Source organism: Panthera onca, chromosome A1, assembly GCF_046562875.1.
Source record: "Panthera onca isolate mPanOnc1 chromosome A1, mPanOnc1 haplotype 2, whole genome shotgun sequence".
NCBI classification, from domain to species: Eukaryota; Metazoa; Chordata; class Mammalia; order Carnivora; family Felidae; genus Panthera; species Panthera onca.
The window spans coordinates 91943380-91962886 of record NC_138339.1 but is presented as its reverse complement, the minus strand read 5'-3'; the positions used below and the strand labels follow the sequence as shown (position 1 = coordinate 91962886).

Sequence of the window (19507 nt, the reverse complement as noted above, 5' to 3'; positions counted from 1 at the left end):
TTTTTTAATGCTTATTTGTTTTTGAGAGAGAGAGAGAGAGAGAGAGAGAAAGAGAGAGAGAGATTGGGGATCTGAAGCAGGCTCCATGCTGACAGCAGAGAGCCCGATGCAGAGTTCAAACTCAAGAACTATACGACCAGAGGTGAAGTCGAAAGCTTAACTGACTGAGCTACCTAGGTTCCCCAGTGGTAATATTTTTTATGATATTGTCTATTGATCATGGCCCAGGTATTCGTCCCTGACTATATTCAGCATTGTTGGCAATGCAATACAGGGACTGAGTCACAGTCAAGAGTGAGTCCTCGGCCTAAGTGGAAAAACAACTCTAATGCACATCCAGTACATAATAAAGGAATAAAGGAACTCAAATCCCTTTAAGGACAGAAACTATAGCCTCTGCACACCTCATGAGTGTGAAAGAGAGATAGGTTTTAGAGATATGAAAGGGAAAGAAAAGCATGCTCAACAGACAAATGTGAAATAAAGCTTTGAAGTGAGATGAGCACAGCATGTATGACTTAGAACAGAGGAGACTGGTATCTCCTAGGGAGAAGAAGCATGGCATGATGGGTCATAAAAACCAGGTACAGGTTTCATGAGTAAAATGAAAGAATGCCTTAAGGGACCAGCTTTTCTTGGCTCACTCATTTCCAGAATAAGAATAAAATTACTGAGAATCGATAGTTTTATCTCTCAAGCTCCTACCACCCACCCAAGTGTCAGGGATCACAGAGTAATTGGATGACAGACATAAAAGACACTGAAAATAAAATCATGTCTGAAAACTCAAGTTACTTAAAAATATGCTTATCTCCCACTTCTATAGCTCTATGGATTCTCAGCAATCTCAAAAGGTAGACAAACTCCTTGAGTATTCTGCCTAAAGAATATCAGACTAAAGATTGATGTAATATAGGAACTCAAAATGCATCAGAATTTTCAGTGTTTTCTTGAGAATTGTATAAATAAAACTTAGTGTAAAACAATGTGTTTAGATAGGTGAAGGTGCAGAATGCTATAATTCTGAGGGAAACAGCCCTAACTGTTCACTTTCCAATTATTCTTACCTTAGCTTTGCTTGTATTAGTAGCTTAGTACTTGCATATTTCCTCCTAATCCATTTCTAAGCACGAAGTTATGGGATGTATTCATTTCAGGGACTCTGTCTCAGACAGGCATCACATGTCCTCTGTCGAATATTTAAAGCTTTGGCACAAACCACTGGCTGATATGTACAATGGGTTTTATTCCTTGTTTTAATGTTTTAATAACTGGATTGTTCATTCCTTTTTTTTCTTTTTTTTTAACATGAAATTTATTGTCAAATTGGTTTCCATACAACACCCAGTACTCATCCCAACAGGTGCCCTCCTCAATACCCATCATCTACCCTCCCCTCCCTCCCACCCCCCATCAACCCTCAGTTTGTTCTCAGTTTTTAAGGGTCTCTTATGGTTTGGTTCGCATCTAGTATGTGTTTGAAACAACCAACGTTATTTAAATTGGATAAAAATACTGGATATTGTTTAAATTAGATGAAAAATACTGGATATTTTCTTGTTTAGATTTATGTCTGGAGAAAGAGAAAATCAGATAGGAATATATATGAATATCACGTTAAACATATCCCTTAAATTGAAGACAAAATAGTGAATATTTCTCATTTAGACTCCTGTTTAGAGAAGCTGAATAAATAGGAAATGAATCTCTAAATCTTGGTGAATTCTAGCAGTTGAAGGTTTTCTTTGGGTAAATATCTCTTTTTTAAGTGTATCCCCCAAATATACTATGCCCAGGTACAGTTTATTTTTAAATGTGCTATTCAAAGACTTAAAAAACCTACTGTCCATGCAAGTTTAAAAAATATTTCCTGAACATGCCTGTGAGTTTAAGAAAATAGGAATCAATAAGAATGAGATCATGACTAAGTGATTATACTAAACAATGGCAGGTCCCTCCACATTCCTCTTGGAGTCCAATCTCAGGAAGCCAGTGGCCCCACAGGCCTGCCCGGCCCATGTGTGCAGGGCCCTGCATTCCGCCTCCCTGCCCTGAGCCACCCAGTCTCCTGCCCATGCCCAGCACTGGATTGTGGTTGTTGTCAGGTTTGAGACTTCTTAATATCACTGCTGCATTTTCCATATAGTAATTACTAACTATGGCTAAATTACTAACATTGTTAGGACACCACACTAAAAGAATTACCAAGAAAAACACATTTATTCTATTTTAACAAAAGCAGAAAAAACAAAGACCAATGTCAAAGGATTTTAGTAATTTTAAAGCATCTTTAAGATTCTTAGCAAATCATTAGTGTCACTCTTTTATTTATTAATTTCTTAAATGGGGAAATACATCTATTATCAGCCCTCTATTTCATTTGACAGGAAGAACTGTGTATGTTCTTGGGTTGATAGTGCTTTGAAATTAGCACAAAACCAGTATGGCTGACTTTATTAATTAATCCAATCATACTACAAGTATTTATTAAGCATCTACCATATACCAAACATCTGTTATAGTAGCTAGAGATTCAGTAGTGAATAAAATAGACCAAAAAGTTTTAAGCTTCAGAAGTTAATATTCAGCCTGGATAGACAATAAAGAAGCTGTATATGTAGGAGCTACATACTAGGAGATCTGACAAGGTGGAGAAGGAATAACCTTTTTAGAGACAAAGAGAAGGCCTCCCTGAGAAGATATCTTTGGATCAAGACAGGAAAGATGTGATGAGGCAGTCAGGCAGATACCTGCGGGAGAAGCCATCAGATGGTGGATCTGTGAGTGCACAGCCCTGTCTATCGTAGACTGTGCCCAGGATTTGTGTTGGTTTTACAGAAAAGAAAGGACAGGGTGGTGGTCTTAGAAAATGTATCCCGAGAGGCAATGTAGAAGGGTACAAATTATATCCAATTTCTATCCCCAGCCATTGGGATGAAGAAGACTGTAAGAACTGCTAGATTAAAGCAGAATATCTTTAAAAATGCAAATACTGAATATGGATAGAGGCACTCAGATTTTCATTTCCTATTTTATTCTTTTAAAAAAATGTCCACAAGGTCCATGAATTACTATACTAATCAGACCATCATTTAAAATAATAGGTAATATTTTGCACGCTATTAGGTTCCGTTTTATAATATATGCATACAATTTGAATAGCTGTGTATTACTTTCACAACTGAAAGAAATATATGTTATTTAAAACTACTTATAAGTGAATAAAAAGGCAGAGTTTGCTGAAGTAGAATAAGCACAAGTTGTCTTAGGGACACTTGAATTTGAATCTTGCTTCTGTTACTTGCTTATTATATAACTTTGGGCATATTTCTTCATGCTTTAAAATTGAGTGTCCTCCTCTTTAAGTAGAAATATAGATGGATCAATATTGACAGATAGATATATCTGACAGATAGACATAGAGATATAGATGTATTTTATCTTTAAGCTGTATTGCTTTATTGTGAGAATTAACTAAAATACTGTACATAGAACACGCCACAGATTGCCTGACAAATAATCATAATCAAAACAACAAAAATAATAATAATAAGGCAAACAACCCTTATGATAATGAAAGCAAAAACATTTAGATTCCCTGTCACGTTGTAGGATGGGCATCAAGTGGGAAGCGCTTTAATGTATCATTATGTTTGATCCTTACAGCAAACTTCTAAGGTGGGCACTATTATTATCCCATTTTACAGATGATGAAAATTAAAGCTATAAAATGAAAATACTTTATAAGCAGGAGATGGCTATTCATCTGAAGATAAAATCACAGGTTTAGGCCTGCAAGTCCATGGAGGGCTTCATCTTACCCATGAACCAGAAAGTTTAATGCCTTCCTTGAACGAACAAAACCCTGGAATTTTAAATTAATATTTCTCAGTGCTTTATTTGTATGAAATTTTGAGGTGAAACTTGAGACGGAAAAAAAAAAATGGCCCAGAAAATGGAGATGGCCTTAAAGATAAATCCATCCAATGTAGGGAGGATTAAAAATTAAAGAAACTCAAAGTCTAAGTCTATACAGCTAGTAGAGCAACGAGCACATTATTAAACATTAGAAATTATGCTTTATCTGTTTCTCCTGAAATAGATTTATTGAGAATTAAAATATTTTACATTTACATAATTTTCACTTGCTCTCTGTGATGGTTATACTTTATGTGTCAACTTGGCTCAACTATGGAGTCCAGTTGCTTGACCACATAGTAGTCTAGACGTTGCTGGGAAGATATTTTGTATATGTCTACAATCACTTGATTTTATAGATTACCCTCCATAATGTGGATGGGCTTCATCCAATCAGTTGAAGGTCTTAAGAGCAAAACTTGAAGTTTCCTTGAATAAAACTTTGCCTCAAGAATGTAACATAAAAATTGTGCCTGAGTTTCCAGCTGAATTGGCCTCAATTCCTTAATATAAATCTCTTTAAATCATATATTTTATGTATTTACAGACGCGCGCGCGCGCACACACACACACACACACACACACACACACACAGAGTTCTACTTCTCTGGAGAATCCTGACTGATACACTCTCCATTTCCAACTGTATGCCTCTATTACCATTTTTTAAAATTTGATGCTTTTTCAGTATTTGAGTTTAATATTAACTTGGGTTTCAGTTTTGGTTTTTCTCCCAGAATCTTAAACGTTGATAGCACAAAATCTACCTTATTAATTGAAATAATATGAAACATCTACAAACACTAAATAAAAAGTTTATTTATACCACTGGAGTTATTCTGCAACATTATGATGGAAGTGAGTTACAAAAAGTTGAATGTTTGAAGCTGTAGCAACATGCATGCAAAGATTAAGTCACATTTTTTTTTCACCAAGCTTAAAAAGTTGACTAAATTCGAATGGCCATTTTCTAATATTCTAAATATAAAATTATTATGTTTTGACTATAAGTTCATGATAAAAATGTTTATCTATAATAAGATAATATCATTCTGGGTTAAGCTAAGTAATGACAGTATCTAATACTCTTAGAAATTTTCGGGACAATGAAATTTAATATAACTGTCATTTTTTGAAATGTGAGAGAGGAAGATTATGTCAGTAGCATGTAAAAACTAGAGCTGAGTAAACTTAGGTGTTTCTGTAGAAACAGATCATTAAAGCAAAATAGAAAGTTCAATACAGATAATAGATATACACAGTTTTGGTAAGCATACATTTTTAAGCACATGAGAGAAAAATAAAGTATACAGTGAAGTTGAGATTTTAAAAGTCATGATGTATAACAGTGCAAATATGAATACAGACTTTAGTATGACTGAGATGTGTACTAAGTGTATTTCTCAACAATTGGGCTTGCAGTTCTCCTAAGAGTTTTTATACAATAACCTGAAAAACATACCAAAATGTAAAAGAAAAACTAAGCAAGTAGTTTAAAATGACAAAGAGGTATTACAATGGTTACTTCTAATTGGCTTTCCTAATCATTAACCTAGTATGTATTTCCACCTTTCTCTTCCAAAACAGCACCATGATTATTATTCATGTATCTGTCCCTTAGCTCCTAATCCTAACAGAAAGCAGAAATCAACCTTATGCTCCAAGGGAAGGGTTTGATTGGCTGGTTGTTTTAGGGATGGCAGAAGAGATCTAAGCCTGTCCAATTAGAGTGGATCTCACCAGTCTTTTTTTTTTTTTTTTTTAAGTAGGTATCCAGCCCAGCGTAGAGCTCAAGGTGGAGCTTGAACTCATGACCCTAAGATCAAGACCTATGCTAAGATTAAGAGTCAGATGCTTAACCAAGTGGACCACCCAGGTGCCCCAGGGTGGATCTCAGGACTTTTGTTTTCTTTGTCTTCTCTGGATAAAGATACACACAGCCACAGTGGCTTTTGGCAGACCTATCACCACCCCAAGGGAAACCGGTATGAAAATGAAGATAAATTTTATACCACAGAAGACAGAACAAAAAGATGGGGAAAGAAAAACAAAACTCAGATTTTTAGTGACATCATTGGGCTACTCATTATTAATTCTGTGGGAGCTAATAAAATCTCGTATTATTCAAGTAACATTGAATTGAATGTACCAAAAGCATGTCACACAGTAACTGTTTTTAGAATGCATGCATTGCTAGATATTAACATATACTATTGAAGAAATTATATCTTCAAGTTATACTATGAGGAATTTTGTTACGTATTTCTTGACAATATTTTAACTTTATTTCAAGTCAAGATTTGTATTTTAGGGGGAAAGATGATAAATTATGTCACTGTATCTATATTCACAGATTTACAAATATATTATTTTGCCTTTTTAATAACTTAATTCTTAAACTTGTCTAAAGAAAAATATATGGAATAAAAAATCTCCCAAATTCTCTACTGGTATGATGATCTTATACTACAGTGAAGTTTATCTTTGTGAAAACAAGAAAAAAATTATATCTACATAAAACAGAGAATTAAATAACAACTAATTTTTCCTCCCAGTTCAATATCACTGTCACACATCTATCAATAAGAAAGTTTTGTCTTACTAAAAAAAAAAAAAAAGGCAGCTTTATTTGGTCTTTTCATTAATGCCTCAGTAAACTGGATAAAGCTAAATCTTTAGAAGTAATCATTTATTCCTTATTCCACTAAAAATCTGCAAATAAAGACTTCTGGTTTTTAGAGATCATAGCAATAAACTTTTTAGTTTTTATATATGTTTTTAATATTTAAGCCTGCTTAGCATATCTTTATGAATAAGAATATACTTGATAAAATAATTAGTATAGTTGCTCCAGGCACTAGAGAGAAAATATGTCCATATAAAAAAAGGAGAAAATTTGTAACAAATATAAGGCGAACAAAAAAGAGAATGTGAAGCTCTATTTCAGACCCCAAGGAAATAAAGTGCTAAGATCAGAATGCAAAAGCAACTCTTGTTCATTAGAGAATAATATGGTAAGATATTACTCCTTTTCAAAATGTATGAGTTGTAGAATAATTGAGCATAGTCAGCCATGCAGAATTACGTTTCATAAGAAAACAGGAAAGATATCTAAAAGAAATCTATAGCATAGTTAAGAAAATCACAAAATTCATCATACACAGCAGGAAAGCTTTCATAGGGCCAAAGCTGAATATTTCAAAAGTTAGAGAAAAATATGTTACCACTTGTGTACTGTGCTTAGCTACAAAGATATATACATACACATGGCTTATCTATATAAGCATATATATATGGTTTGTGTATCAAATCATAAATACACATTTGTATATATAAAACCATAGTTATAAATCCTTACACTGCTAGGCAATGTTCTATTATGTATGTAGATAATTAGTGTTCTCGGGTGTACTTCCTCAGTGACCAAACTGATGTTTTGAAAGAGTAAACATACTGGGGCTCCTGGGTGGCTCCGTTAGTTAAGCGTCTGACTCTTGGTTCAGCTCAGGTCATGATCTCACAGTTTGTGAGATCGAGGCCCGCGTCGGACTCTGCACTGACAGCACAGAGCCTGCTTGGGATTCTCTCTCTCCGTCTCTCTCTGCCCCTCACCCCCACCTTTCAAATAAATAAATAAACTTTAAAAAAGAAAGATTAAACATATTAAAATATTTAGAAGGAACCAGTGGAAATGATGATGCCCTGGTGTGCCCCATCACTACACTCTTCATCTCTGATGGGCATCACAGAGATCACAATAAGTTTATTATAAACTACTGTATCCAGGAAGCAATGTTTATCATCACTACCAAGTGGGATCAGATATTAATAGGCCACAAATGGAGTTTTGCATTTAAGTAAATGGCGAAATTTTAACTTTACAAATGTGTAAAGAACAGTGTGGCTTTTGTAGTTTAGTGTTTAACACAGCTTACTGATAAAAAGACTTTATCTTTTACATTCATGGAAAATTCCATATTTTCTAATTATAATTTTTTGTCAGTATGAGTTAGTTCAGTATTAAGAGCTACTTTTATATAAGCACAAGCCTAGTCCCCTTCTTTAATGTTCCAAAAATGTGACAAAGCAATTAAAAATCTCTCCTTAGGCAAGAGAAGAAAAAGAATTAAGCTCTGTTTCTGAGGTGATTGGAACGAAAACAGTAAGTTGTGGTTTTAATTTTAGCTTCTGATCTACTATATAGCTACAAGATTTCCACTGAGTCATTTTTTCACTGATTTTGATCCCATTCAATAATGCTTTTTATTTGTGGCCCTGTTGTTATTCTTGTAATTACTTCATCAATTTGAAGAATAAATGGTATTTGTAGAGAGCTAAAATAACAGCTAATAAGACAAGATAAATTAAGAGGAATGAGGAAATTTATGTGAGAATGAGCTTGATTTTACATACCTTATAGTTAATAAATTAAATTTTATAGAGATAAGCTCATTTGTAGCAGTCAATTTTCTAATGTAGATGTCTTAATATTTTAAAGGACACAGACAAATGTATTGGTATAATCAGTTTATAAAGCCTCTCCTGATTATGAAATTTAAAGAAAAGATAAATGAAAATTGGATTTGTGCAACAGAGTGGGGAACGGCCACTGACTTAACTTTATTAAAGAGTGTTATTTTATGAAATTTAATCTAAATATTATGTATCACCTTTCAAAAGTTGCAAACAGACTTCATTTCAAAGTTATAAACTGATCTGTATTTCACTTGCACAGACACACACACACACACATTCTTAATATTTGTGAATAATTTTTTTTATTTTTCTTTACATTTATTTATTTTTGAGAGACAGAGACAGAGCACAAGTGGGGGAGGGGCAGAGATAGAAGGAGACACGGAATCCGAAGCAGGCTCCAGCCTCCGAGCTGTCAGCACAGAGCCCAACGCACTTGGGGCTGGAACTCACGAACTGTGAGATCATGACCTGAACCGAAGTCATGACCCAACTGACTGAGCCACCCAGGCGCCCCAACATTGTTTTTGAATGCACATTTATCAGGCCAAAGTCTGACGAGTATAGTATCACACTTCTGAGACTACAAAGAAATAATTTATGTTACAATGTCATGAGAGGATTCTGAAGGAAATTTCAAAAGAGAGCTTCCAAAAACTATCTGGGCAATAGCAACATAATTGGCTTGCATGTGTCACCTGTAAAGGTGACTCCGTTGAAGGTACAGAATCTGTGTGGCCACTCTAAAAATCTGTATCTCACTAGTTTGTAATTAGATCTTGGCATACAACCTAGTTTGAAGAAATTTTTATTTGTATAGTTCATAGATTTCTTTATACTCATTGAAATAAGATGTTTAAATATGTGAACATAAGATTCAATGAAGACAAATAAAAGCTTTCAATATTCCTGAAACAGGTGTCAGTGAAGCTGCTCTAGTAACTCAGATGCTACCATACATGCTCCTCTAGACTAACACACCCCATCAGAACACTCAGAGCTGAACGATTAGCAAGCAGACAGTCTACATTCAATAGCAGGACATATCCGCATAAGGAGAAATGCAGATGTGATGGAATATGCACCCCCTCCACAAAATAACACAAAAAAGTAGTTATTTTAAGCGCTTGCTTTTTTGTGTGTGTGGCAGTTTAGAAGTTCCAATAAGAGAAATTAGGGATATTTGAAAAAAATAACCGAAAACAGGATAAAGAATAAAAATATTAAAGACAATGATATGGGAATATAGGCTCAAATAGGCTCTATTGTAAAGAGAAAAGCCTCTATCATTTTGTAGCATTATAATGTAAGTAAAATATTATCTAATATCTCATTCATTTTCTGAGTTATATTATCTATCTTTCTGATTTTTTTCATACTGTATGTTATTCAAGATAGTATTCTCTTTAGAAATAGTTCTGAACAATGAGAATTTGTCACATTATGGAATTATAATTAATACAATTGTGTGTACCTGTGGGGTAAAAATAACTTAGATTTGTTATAAAGTATCCAGACATCACAGGCATTTTTTTAATGTTTATTTATTTTTGAGAGAGACACAGTGTGAGCAGAGGAAGGGCAGAGAGAGAGAGAGGGAGACACAGAATCCGAAGCAGGCTCCAGGCTCTGAGCTGTCAGCACAGAGTCCGATTCAGGGCTTAAACTCACGAACTGAGATCATGGCCTGAGTCAAAGTTGGACACTCAATGGACTGAATCACCCAGGAGCCCCAGTAACCATTTAATACATAGTATCATTCAGTAGTAGTATTTTCTAGGGACCTACGCTGATAGATCATGTATAGATTTTCTTAAAATAAGAATTATTCTTAATTCATAATTCATACATTCATAACTAATAGGAACCTGCGACATCCCCACTTACTTTATTATTTCTTCTCATACTGAATTTTGAGGAGTAGCAGATCTCCTAACAAAAACATTAAAATTATTTAATTTAAAGAAATTAAAGAACGTATTTGAAAGAGTTACTATCCAATTATGCTGTGAATCTGATTTGAAAGAAGAATATGAGTCGGATTAAGATATCAAAAATAGCATGTGGGAACATATAAAAGTTTAATTCAGGTAAAATTTGGGACCAAATAAAAGATAGCATTTCATTGATAATTTAAGCAGTATGAAGAAATACCAGGAAAGAAATATAAAATAAAGGACCATAAAATGAGTCTGAGGTTAGGAAAGATTATTCTAGATAAATTCTGTGAACAGAAGAAGATAAGAGTAGAGAAAATTATTAACCATGTATGAAATAAATATATTCTGACTAACAGTTTTAAATAAAAGATATATTTTGATAAATACTACTGAAAAAGGCACATAAACAGATAATAAATATTCATTTAAGAAAAATAACTGCTGAAAAAACTTGTGGTAAATGGTACCAAAAAGGACTAAAATAATCATAATCCACTTCCCATTTTCCTTATAAAATCAAGTTTTTGGAAATCTCATAATAAATACTTTGCCAAAAGTTTTAATACAACTATACAATAATACTCTTTTTATTATATACATCGATAAAATTAAAAGGAAAACATTTAATTCCTGCTGGCAGTTTTTATATAGGAGTGCCTGCTTTCCTAAATGACAAATTTTTTTCAATGCTAACCTGTATGTGAAATTATTTGGTTAAAATATTCCTTAAGAGTACATTTGTTCTATTCTAAAAGTCTGTGCTAAAATCACTACAAAAACATCTGCTCATATCTGAAGACAAAAATATTTTTAAACCATAATTTAAACTCTATGATGTTCATATCACTCTAAAGTAAAATAAATATTTGGAGAAAAAACATTCAGTTGCAATTACCAAAAGACCTTCTTAGTAGGTAAATTATCAAAATAACTTTAGAATAATGAAATAACACCAAGAAATAGTTATATTATACTTAAATGTCGTTTACATTAGGCTAAAATTAATCTTCATCATACAAAATTAATAATTCTTTTGCAATGGCACCAAAATTGTTTGGCAGGCAAAAGAGCAAGGTGTGGGAAGTAAGGAAGAGGAATTAGGGTGGGCTAGGAAAGCATAGGTGCTAGTGAGGACTGATACAAAGAGAAAACTAACGCTGATAAATGCAGTCTCTGGGCAACCCTGTAAACACTAATGCCTCAAGTAGGGCAAAAAGAAGTCAGAAACTAGGAAAAAGACTCATATCAGCAGAGGAGCCATATCAACAGATGAGTTTGCTATTGAGTCATGTGATTAGGTTGCTCCTAAAAAGAGGCTACGCAATACTGACCAGGCTGGGAGACAATGATAGGGAGTTCTTATCCAAATCAGACTGCAAACGAATGATAATATGAAAATGGAATCATTGAGAGTTTATCTAATTCTGTGATTCCATTCTTAAGGGAAGTATAATCATAAAGAGTATCATACAATATAGTGTCCTCGGGGTTTATCAAAGTATTTGTTAGATGTCTAGTCCATTTCCTTCCATTGAATTTTTGATCTTCTGATTTTACTCTTAAAGGTAAAAATGCCCACCCAGCCACTTTTGGATGAAGGTAGAAATCAGGAAGTCTCATACTAGTTGAAATAAATTCTGTCTATGAATCAAAATGGCCCTACCTTGTACCTAAGTTCCAATAATTGGGCTAGCTCCCCGCCACCTTCCTATAAAACTAAGTTGCCTTTTGTCCATTGGTTTCAGTGACCATTTTCTGCTCTTGTCTCTCAGGCCCAACTGCTTTCCTCAGTTACTTGCCTAAGAAGGAATCTAGTGCTGGGGTCTGGTTTTCCTCTTCTGACCAGTCTCTAACCCCTGCATCTCAGGACATTGACTCCTTTTTCCTGATACTGCTGATTGGCTAGCCTGGGCCTTTTATTTATTGCTAATCACAAGAGCTGTGCTGCCTACTTAACCCTACAAATGTGCCTGGGCTTTAGGCTCCTAGCATTTCTCTTTGATCCATCCCATTGTCCTGGAACCAAGTTGGAAACACAATGCCTTCTCTACCATTAGTATTCTTCACAGTAGTTACTCTGAAGTACTATAGTTACATAGAAGTTACTATGAAGGAGTAACTACTTCAAACCTGAGCCTGTGCTTGATTAATACTGATTCACTGGATGACCAGCAGAGTTATGATGCCAGATTTCAGTATCATTAATTTATAACTGTAAAAATTTGGTTTTAAATAAAGTGAGTGTTTGAGGCAACAATGTGGTTTTTACCCTTAAACTTAAATGAATAACATGTTCAGTGCCAGTTATCTATTTGATAATGCACTATTCTATCAGGGAAGATCATATTTCTGAAAGCACTTTTTTATCATTTTCCTCTTTTTTAATTCTCATTTTATTATTTTTCTGCATTTTATCATTTTAGTTTTTCTCTTCATTTTATTATTTTTTGACATTTTTCTTAATATTTTTATTTTCTCATTTTCCTTATTCTTTTTTATTTAGTATTTATTTTTGGGAAAGCACAAGTGGGAGAGGGGCAAAGAGAGGGGGACAGGGGATCTTGAGGGTGCTCTATGCTGACAGGCTCACAGCAGTGAGCCCAATATGGGGCTAGGACTCAGGAACCATGAGATCATGACCTGAGCCGAAGTCGGGCGCTCAACCAACTGAACCACCCAGGTGCCCTCCATTTTCCTTATTCTTTAATGTTGATGTGATATTTTACATTATGTTTCCCTCTGTGACAGTTCATTTTCAATTCTTTTTCTTTGAATTTAAAGCTTATAACTAACATCATTTAATCTGGGGTGGTATAATGGGTCCATGAAATTAAAAAACGTCAGTAAATAAAACTGTGCTAGTTTCCTGGTTGAAATCTGAGAAAAAATACACTTCAAAGGGTGAAGGGACTATTGTTAACAGCATTAAATTACATAGAAATAATCTTAGCAACAAAAGGAACTTTACCTGCTGACGTTGGCTCTTCTTCATCTGATGCTATGATAAGAGGAAAAAAGATGAGGACAGGGAGAGGGTGGGGTGGGGTGAGGTTGGGGAAAGAGAGAGAGAGAGAGAGAGAGAGATTGAAATTGAACATAAATATAGTTTGCATTTTCAAACAAAGACTACAAGCTCCTCATTTGTAATTTTGTGAATACATTAGAAATCTGTCATGAGATAACTGGATAATGACAAGTTAATGAGAGTTTACATTAAAGGAACATTTATACACTTTTCTCTTCTAAGATACATATTTATTAGAAAAGACCACTCAGTTGTCTGAATTTGCTTTCCCTTCCTTTCTGCAAATAAGACTGACTTTATTTAGTTCGATTGGAAATTATAATTATCATAAATAATATTATTTGAAAATATAAATTGTAAATAACATATGAATATCCCACCATCACCACTTTGTGGGAATTTTCTATTAGCAAAGAGAAATTAAAATGCATTACAATTTTGCTCCATGAAGTAGAAGTTATAAATAAGATAGGGGTTACATACAAACACACTGAACTCACAGGTACCACATGCTTCAAAATTCAGAAGCAGTCATTCACACACAAGAACCGGCATTGTGAAGGGTGACCCTGTGTGGTTTGACACACGTGTTCTACAGCCCAGACAAGGATAAACATGGATATTATAAAAGGAGAGGCCACAGTATGAAAATACAGTTTTATGCTACAGCAGTGGCTCACAACCGTGAATCTATATTAAGAAAGTCAAACTCTGGGCCCCGCCTCAAACCTATGAAGTCAGAATCTCTTTCAATGGTACCACCTTGTAGCCAGGTTTGAGACATTGCTAAATAACATCGATATAAGGTAACACGAACCATAACTCAAAGTGTGAATCATTCTGATTCCTGTTTTAAAAGGGAGGAATTTTTAAGAGCAGACTCCAAGGGTAAGAACCTACTATTACACGTATGTGGAGGATGGAGCACAGTGGTTGCAAGAGTGAAAACGAGGAGAGTTTATCTGCAACTGTTTCACAAGTTTGCCTAGAATCCACCCCTTCACCATCACACCAACAGACACACTCTGTTAGGAGGTATTTCTGCTCTGTGCACAAGTTCAGTTCACTCTGAATATTACCATTGAATTATATGACACCAGCCAGTGCTATTTCAATTGATTCATGAAGTTTTAACATAAAAATTTACTCAACTGAATTGCTTATAAAGGAGCTTTGTTCCCAGGTGATTCGTTAATCAAGGTATCACTGTGTAACCAGGGAGCAGTTTCCACTCTTTTCCGTTAAGTTTCCATCTGCACAGAGTACACCTTAGACAAGGTTACTTTGTGTCCTGACAGTATTTTCCTCTCACTGTTTGGCTTGTCTCCTTGGCACATAAAGGAACAGAGAGAGCAAACAGAGTTGGCATGCATGGGGTGGAGAACGTTAATATTTAAAAAGCCGTTTGTTGCTTTATTATGTCCAAAATCTAACATAACATGTTCAAAGAGGAAAACTGTCAGTGGCTTCCAGGAATTCCCTTTAGGAAAATACCATAAAGTCTTGTAGAAGTGCTGACTTAGATGGTCATTGTTGGTATAAGTCTGGAGATTCAAAGTGGGGAAATAAAAGCACTCAAGGCTGGCCACTTTATGTGTGTGAACTCTATAAAGCTATGATGACATGAAAATGACTCATATTTGATAGATGAAGATCCAGAGGTTCAGAGTGACTGAGCAATTAGTCTAAGGTCAATTTGAATTCGAGCTCATGTCAGTGTGGCTTTCAAACCAAACTCTGTCCACTATCCCTGTCTCCCAAGGTGTTGATTGAGTATCCACTAAGAGAGAGAGGGAAAAGGGGGAAAAGGCTCATGGAATGAAGACTGGCTAGATATCTGATAATCTTACTCAGAAAGAAGTATAAAGGGAGAAAAAAGCTGGATGAAGGGACTGGGAAACTTCTTTGTGTCTCTTACAACCCAGGGAGAGATGCAGGGGGTGAGATCCCAAGCATGCAGTTAAAATATCCTAAGCATGTGATGCCTAAGGAAGAGAGATTAGAAATGCTAAGATTTTATCCCTCCATTATAGATGGATAAGCAAGACATTTTAGGAAAGAACTAGCCAGCACTGAAGCAAAGACAATTCCAAATTTATAGAAGACATGGCAATTAGAATGTCTTAAAACCAAAGCCTCTGGGCTAAGCAGTGCACTAAGCTCCACGTAAGCTTGTAATACCTAAAAACATCTTTGTAGCAGATTAACCATGTTAGAGTCAGCAGATACACAAGTCTGCCTTGAATTCTATTTCTATGCAATATCTCCATAACAGTGGTTCCTCATAATATAAAGATGCCACTAACCAACACTCATACTATATTCAAACACACACATACACACACACACACACAGGTGCATACACAAGGGTTAGTATTAGTATCAATTCACTGTCATAGTTCTCTCTGGCAAAGATGTTTTGTGTGTAGGCATCCAGACAAAACATGGTGAACTAGTAATGGGAGGCAGCTAGAGCTCCAAAAGTACAAATAATTCTCAAAGTGGACATCAGTGGCTTAATTAGTGAGATTCAGATGAAATGATTACCACAGAAGATAATGTCATGCTACCCAAATTATTTTTCACTCGTCCTATTTGCTTCTTAGAATTCATGAAATCGGCAAATCAAAAAAATACATATGTCTTTGTCACATGCAATTCCTTTAACCCTGGAAATTAAAAACACATGCACCAAGCAAAACAAAAGTAGATAAGTAACTCTGTATTGCTCTGCCTGGCACAATGCAGAAGGATGTACGAAAATTATGGTGACAGTGGAAAAAAGAGACACTAAAAATATGTATCTGATATAGAGAACTTAGCTGTGTGATCTTCTCATTGCCCATAAAAGGATCACCTTGGGTGTTCCTTAAAATGTTCCAGATCTACTGAATTTGAATTTGGGTGTTAGTTCAGGTTTCTGCATTTTTAAAATGTATTTCTTTAATGTTTATTTACTTTTTTTTTTTTCAACTTTTTTTTTTTTTTTTTTTTTTTTTTTTTGGGACAGAGAGAGACAGAGCATGAACGGGGGAGGGGCAGAGAGAGAGGGAGACACAGAATCGGAAACAGGCTCCAGGCTCCGAGCCATCAGCCCAGAGCCTGACGCGGGGCTCGAACTCACGGACCGCGAGATCGTGACCTGGCTGAAGTCGGACGCTTAACCGACTGCGCCACCCAGGCGCCCCTGTTTATTTACTTTTGAGAGAGACAGAGAGAGAGAGAGAGAGAGAGACAGAGAGACAGAGCGTGAGTGGGGGAGGGGCAGAGAGAGGGAGACACAGAATGTGAAGCAGGCTCCAGGCTCTGAGCTGTCAGTATAGAGCATGACGCGAGGCTCAAACTCACTACTAACCACAAGATCATGACCTGAGCCAAAGTCAGACCCTTAACCGACTGAGTCAACCAGGCGCCCCTCAAGTTTCTGCATTTCTAAAAAGTGCAGCAGGTGACTATTATAAACACTAAACGTTGAAATGACGGCTCTACCCATCAAAGTTTGCTGCAGTAGGAAAGAGCCATGGGTTCAGTTGTCGGAACTGAAGCAGTAAATTAGCAGGCTTATAGGAAACCCTTTGCAATGTGTACTAGGGTTGTTTCATCAGCTTTCAATCCTCTTTCTCTTGTGTCATCTTCAGATTTATTTGGGTATCTACATCAATACTTTGGGGGAAGAGGACTTCTCCTGTGGATTTAGAGGGGAAGTTTGTATGTCATAACTAAGTAAACCTTTTCCATTTTCCTGGCCACCATTATTCGTCTAGGTAAGTATATGACCCATTTGGGGATAATGATGTGTAAGGTCAAGTTTGTATGTGTTTGGGTGAGGTGAGGCTCTTGGAAGGGAGGCTTCCTCAATCTTCTGGGAAAGCATCTGGAAACAACCCTCTCTCCCTCTTTCCTTTAGATACAGACAGGAAATCTATGGCCCCAAAAGTAAGCAGGCAGACATTTTGCAACCATAATGGGAGTCAGCCTTATAAAGAAGCCAATCCTGCTCAAAGGCAGAATGGAAAAATAGAATGAAATTTATTGATGATATGGTTCAGGCACTAAATCATATCCTTACCCAAATCTGGACTTTCAGTTCTGAGGAAAAATACTTCTACTTTATTGTTTATCTACTTTTAGTTGAGTTCTCTCTATTTGCAACTAAGTGGCATTCGGCACAACCGTAACCTGTTCTGTTGTTCCCATTTAAAATACATTAGAAGAGATAAGGAATTAACTACCTCTGAGGCAGTGAGATGGAAAGTACATATAGTCTTGGGCGGTGCTTTCAGAGGGCAGCTGGGCTTTCAGCACCAAATGGTTCCACAGAGCTCACCGCCCCATGTTTTGATATGATAAACCTACTCTAATTTTGAAGTTGGTCTCTGTTTTTTCAGGATGGTTTGGCAGTGTACATGCTCATGAACTGGGTTAGTACTTGGGAGAAGAAGGCAACCTGTGTACTTCCTTCTTTCCTCCCTTCTTCCCTCCTTTTCTCCTTTGTTCCACAGGACCCAATGTCAAGGACAATAACTACCCAAACCCGACAGGCTGTGTATTACCCTGATACACATATGATATCAAAACACACATACTTCTTCACTGGATAGGCTTTAGTCTCTCTACATGGTATCAACATTCTTATATCTTCTGTTTTTTGTTGGCCTTATCCTTGAGTGTCATTAATTAATTAATTAATTTAGAGAGACAGAGTGGGAGCAGGGGAGGAGCAGAGAGAGAGGGAGATGAAGAATCTGAAGCAGGCTCCAGGCTCTGAGCTGTCAGCACAGAGCCCGAGGCAGGGCTTGAACTCACAGACCAAGAGATCATGGCTTAAGCCAAAGTAGGACGCTTAACTGACTGAGCCACACAGGTGTCCCTTATCTTTGGGTGTTTTAAGTAAACTTTTATAACATGGAATTTCCATCCATTCAAAAATAATTCTTTTTTAAATTTAATTAATTTAATTAATTTCTTTTTTTTTTCTTTTTTTTCTTTTGAGAGAGGGTGAGCAAGCATGAGAGATGCGCAGCAAGGGAGGGAAGAATTCCAAGCAGTCTCTACACCATCAGCACAGAGCTTAATGTGGGGCTTGATCTCACAAACGACGAGATCATGACCTGAGCCGAAACCAAGAATTAGATACTTAACCAACTGAGCCACCCAGGTGCCCCCAGAAACAATTCTATACCCAGTGTTGCTCAACCCTCAAATACAAATAGCTCATTATGAAAGAAATAAAATACAATTCTTAGCATATTATAATCTATTTTGTATATGGATATTACTTAATTCATATTGACTTATGGATCATTTTGTTTGCTATATTATAAATCTCATTAATTATGTACCAAATATGTTCTTCAAGTTTGCAATTATCACTATAATTCATTATCTCCATAATCAAAGAAATAAGAAATATATATTCTTACACTCTGACAATGTTTTAGATTCTATTCAACTGCACTGATGTAAAAATAACAACTATATTTATGTATGATTATTCATCCTTGCTCAGATGTTTAATGCTATAAATGTGAATGTGTGTGTGTATGCGTCATTATTAATGCAAAGAAGAGTAAATTATCATTTCAAATCTATGAACTCAATCATTTAAATAGGTTGTAGAGTTGTGTCTGGAAGTATTCAGAGATGTTTTCAGAGATAGGTTTTGGTTTATATGTTTTTTCTTTTATTCTTTATTTATTATTATTATTTTTATTTATTTATTTATTTATTTATTTATTTATTTATTTATTTATTGCCTATGGCCCAATGAGAACATGCCTCAGGACTTACAGGTTGCCATTATCAACTTCTCTGTGAAAATACGAAGAGGAATGTTATTCTCTCCTGGCCAAAAACTTCAGACAGCAAATGATTTGGTTGTTTCTACACTCTCAGAACTGCAGAATATTTCAGTCTCAATGAGAAACAACAGACAATGTGTTTGTGTTTGCATTGAAAGTGTTCAGAGAATTACAAAGTCTTCTCTATTCTATCAGTCTTTCACGTGCAATTTGATTTCGATGCTAAATTTGGAGAACGACATCTATTGAGTATAGTTAATAATATAGAGTACATAGAAGTAGGTATACATGCAGTTAGTATGTAAGTATATATTTATATGTTTATTAGTCTCTTCCATTAGACTAGG

At 35.5% G+C, this 19507-nt stretch overlaps 1 protein-coding gene across 2 annotated transcripts in view; it reads right to left on the bottom strand.

Annotated features, from left to right (window-relative positions):
• The window catches only part of EDIL3 (EGF like and discoidin domains 3), a 423610-nt gene that overhangs the window by 250093 nt on the left and 154010 nt on the right, over nucleotides 1-19507 (bottom strand). The window contains exon 3 of one of the 2 annotated variants that reach the window (XM_060635426.3): nucleotides 13303-13332. The exons of the other annotated variant lie outside the window; for it this stretch is intronic. Within the exon in view, the coding sequence (XP_060491409.1) occupies nucleotides 13303-13332 (30 nt within the window). The remainder of the gene's footprint in view (nucleotides 1-13302; nucleotides 13333-19507) is intronic. 2 annotated transcript variants of the gene reach the window in all.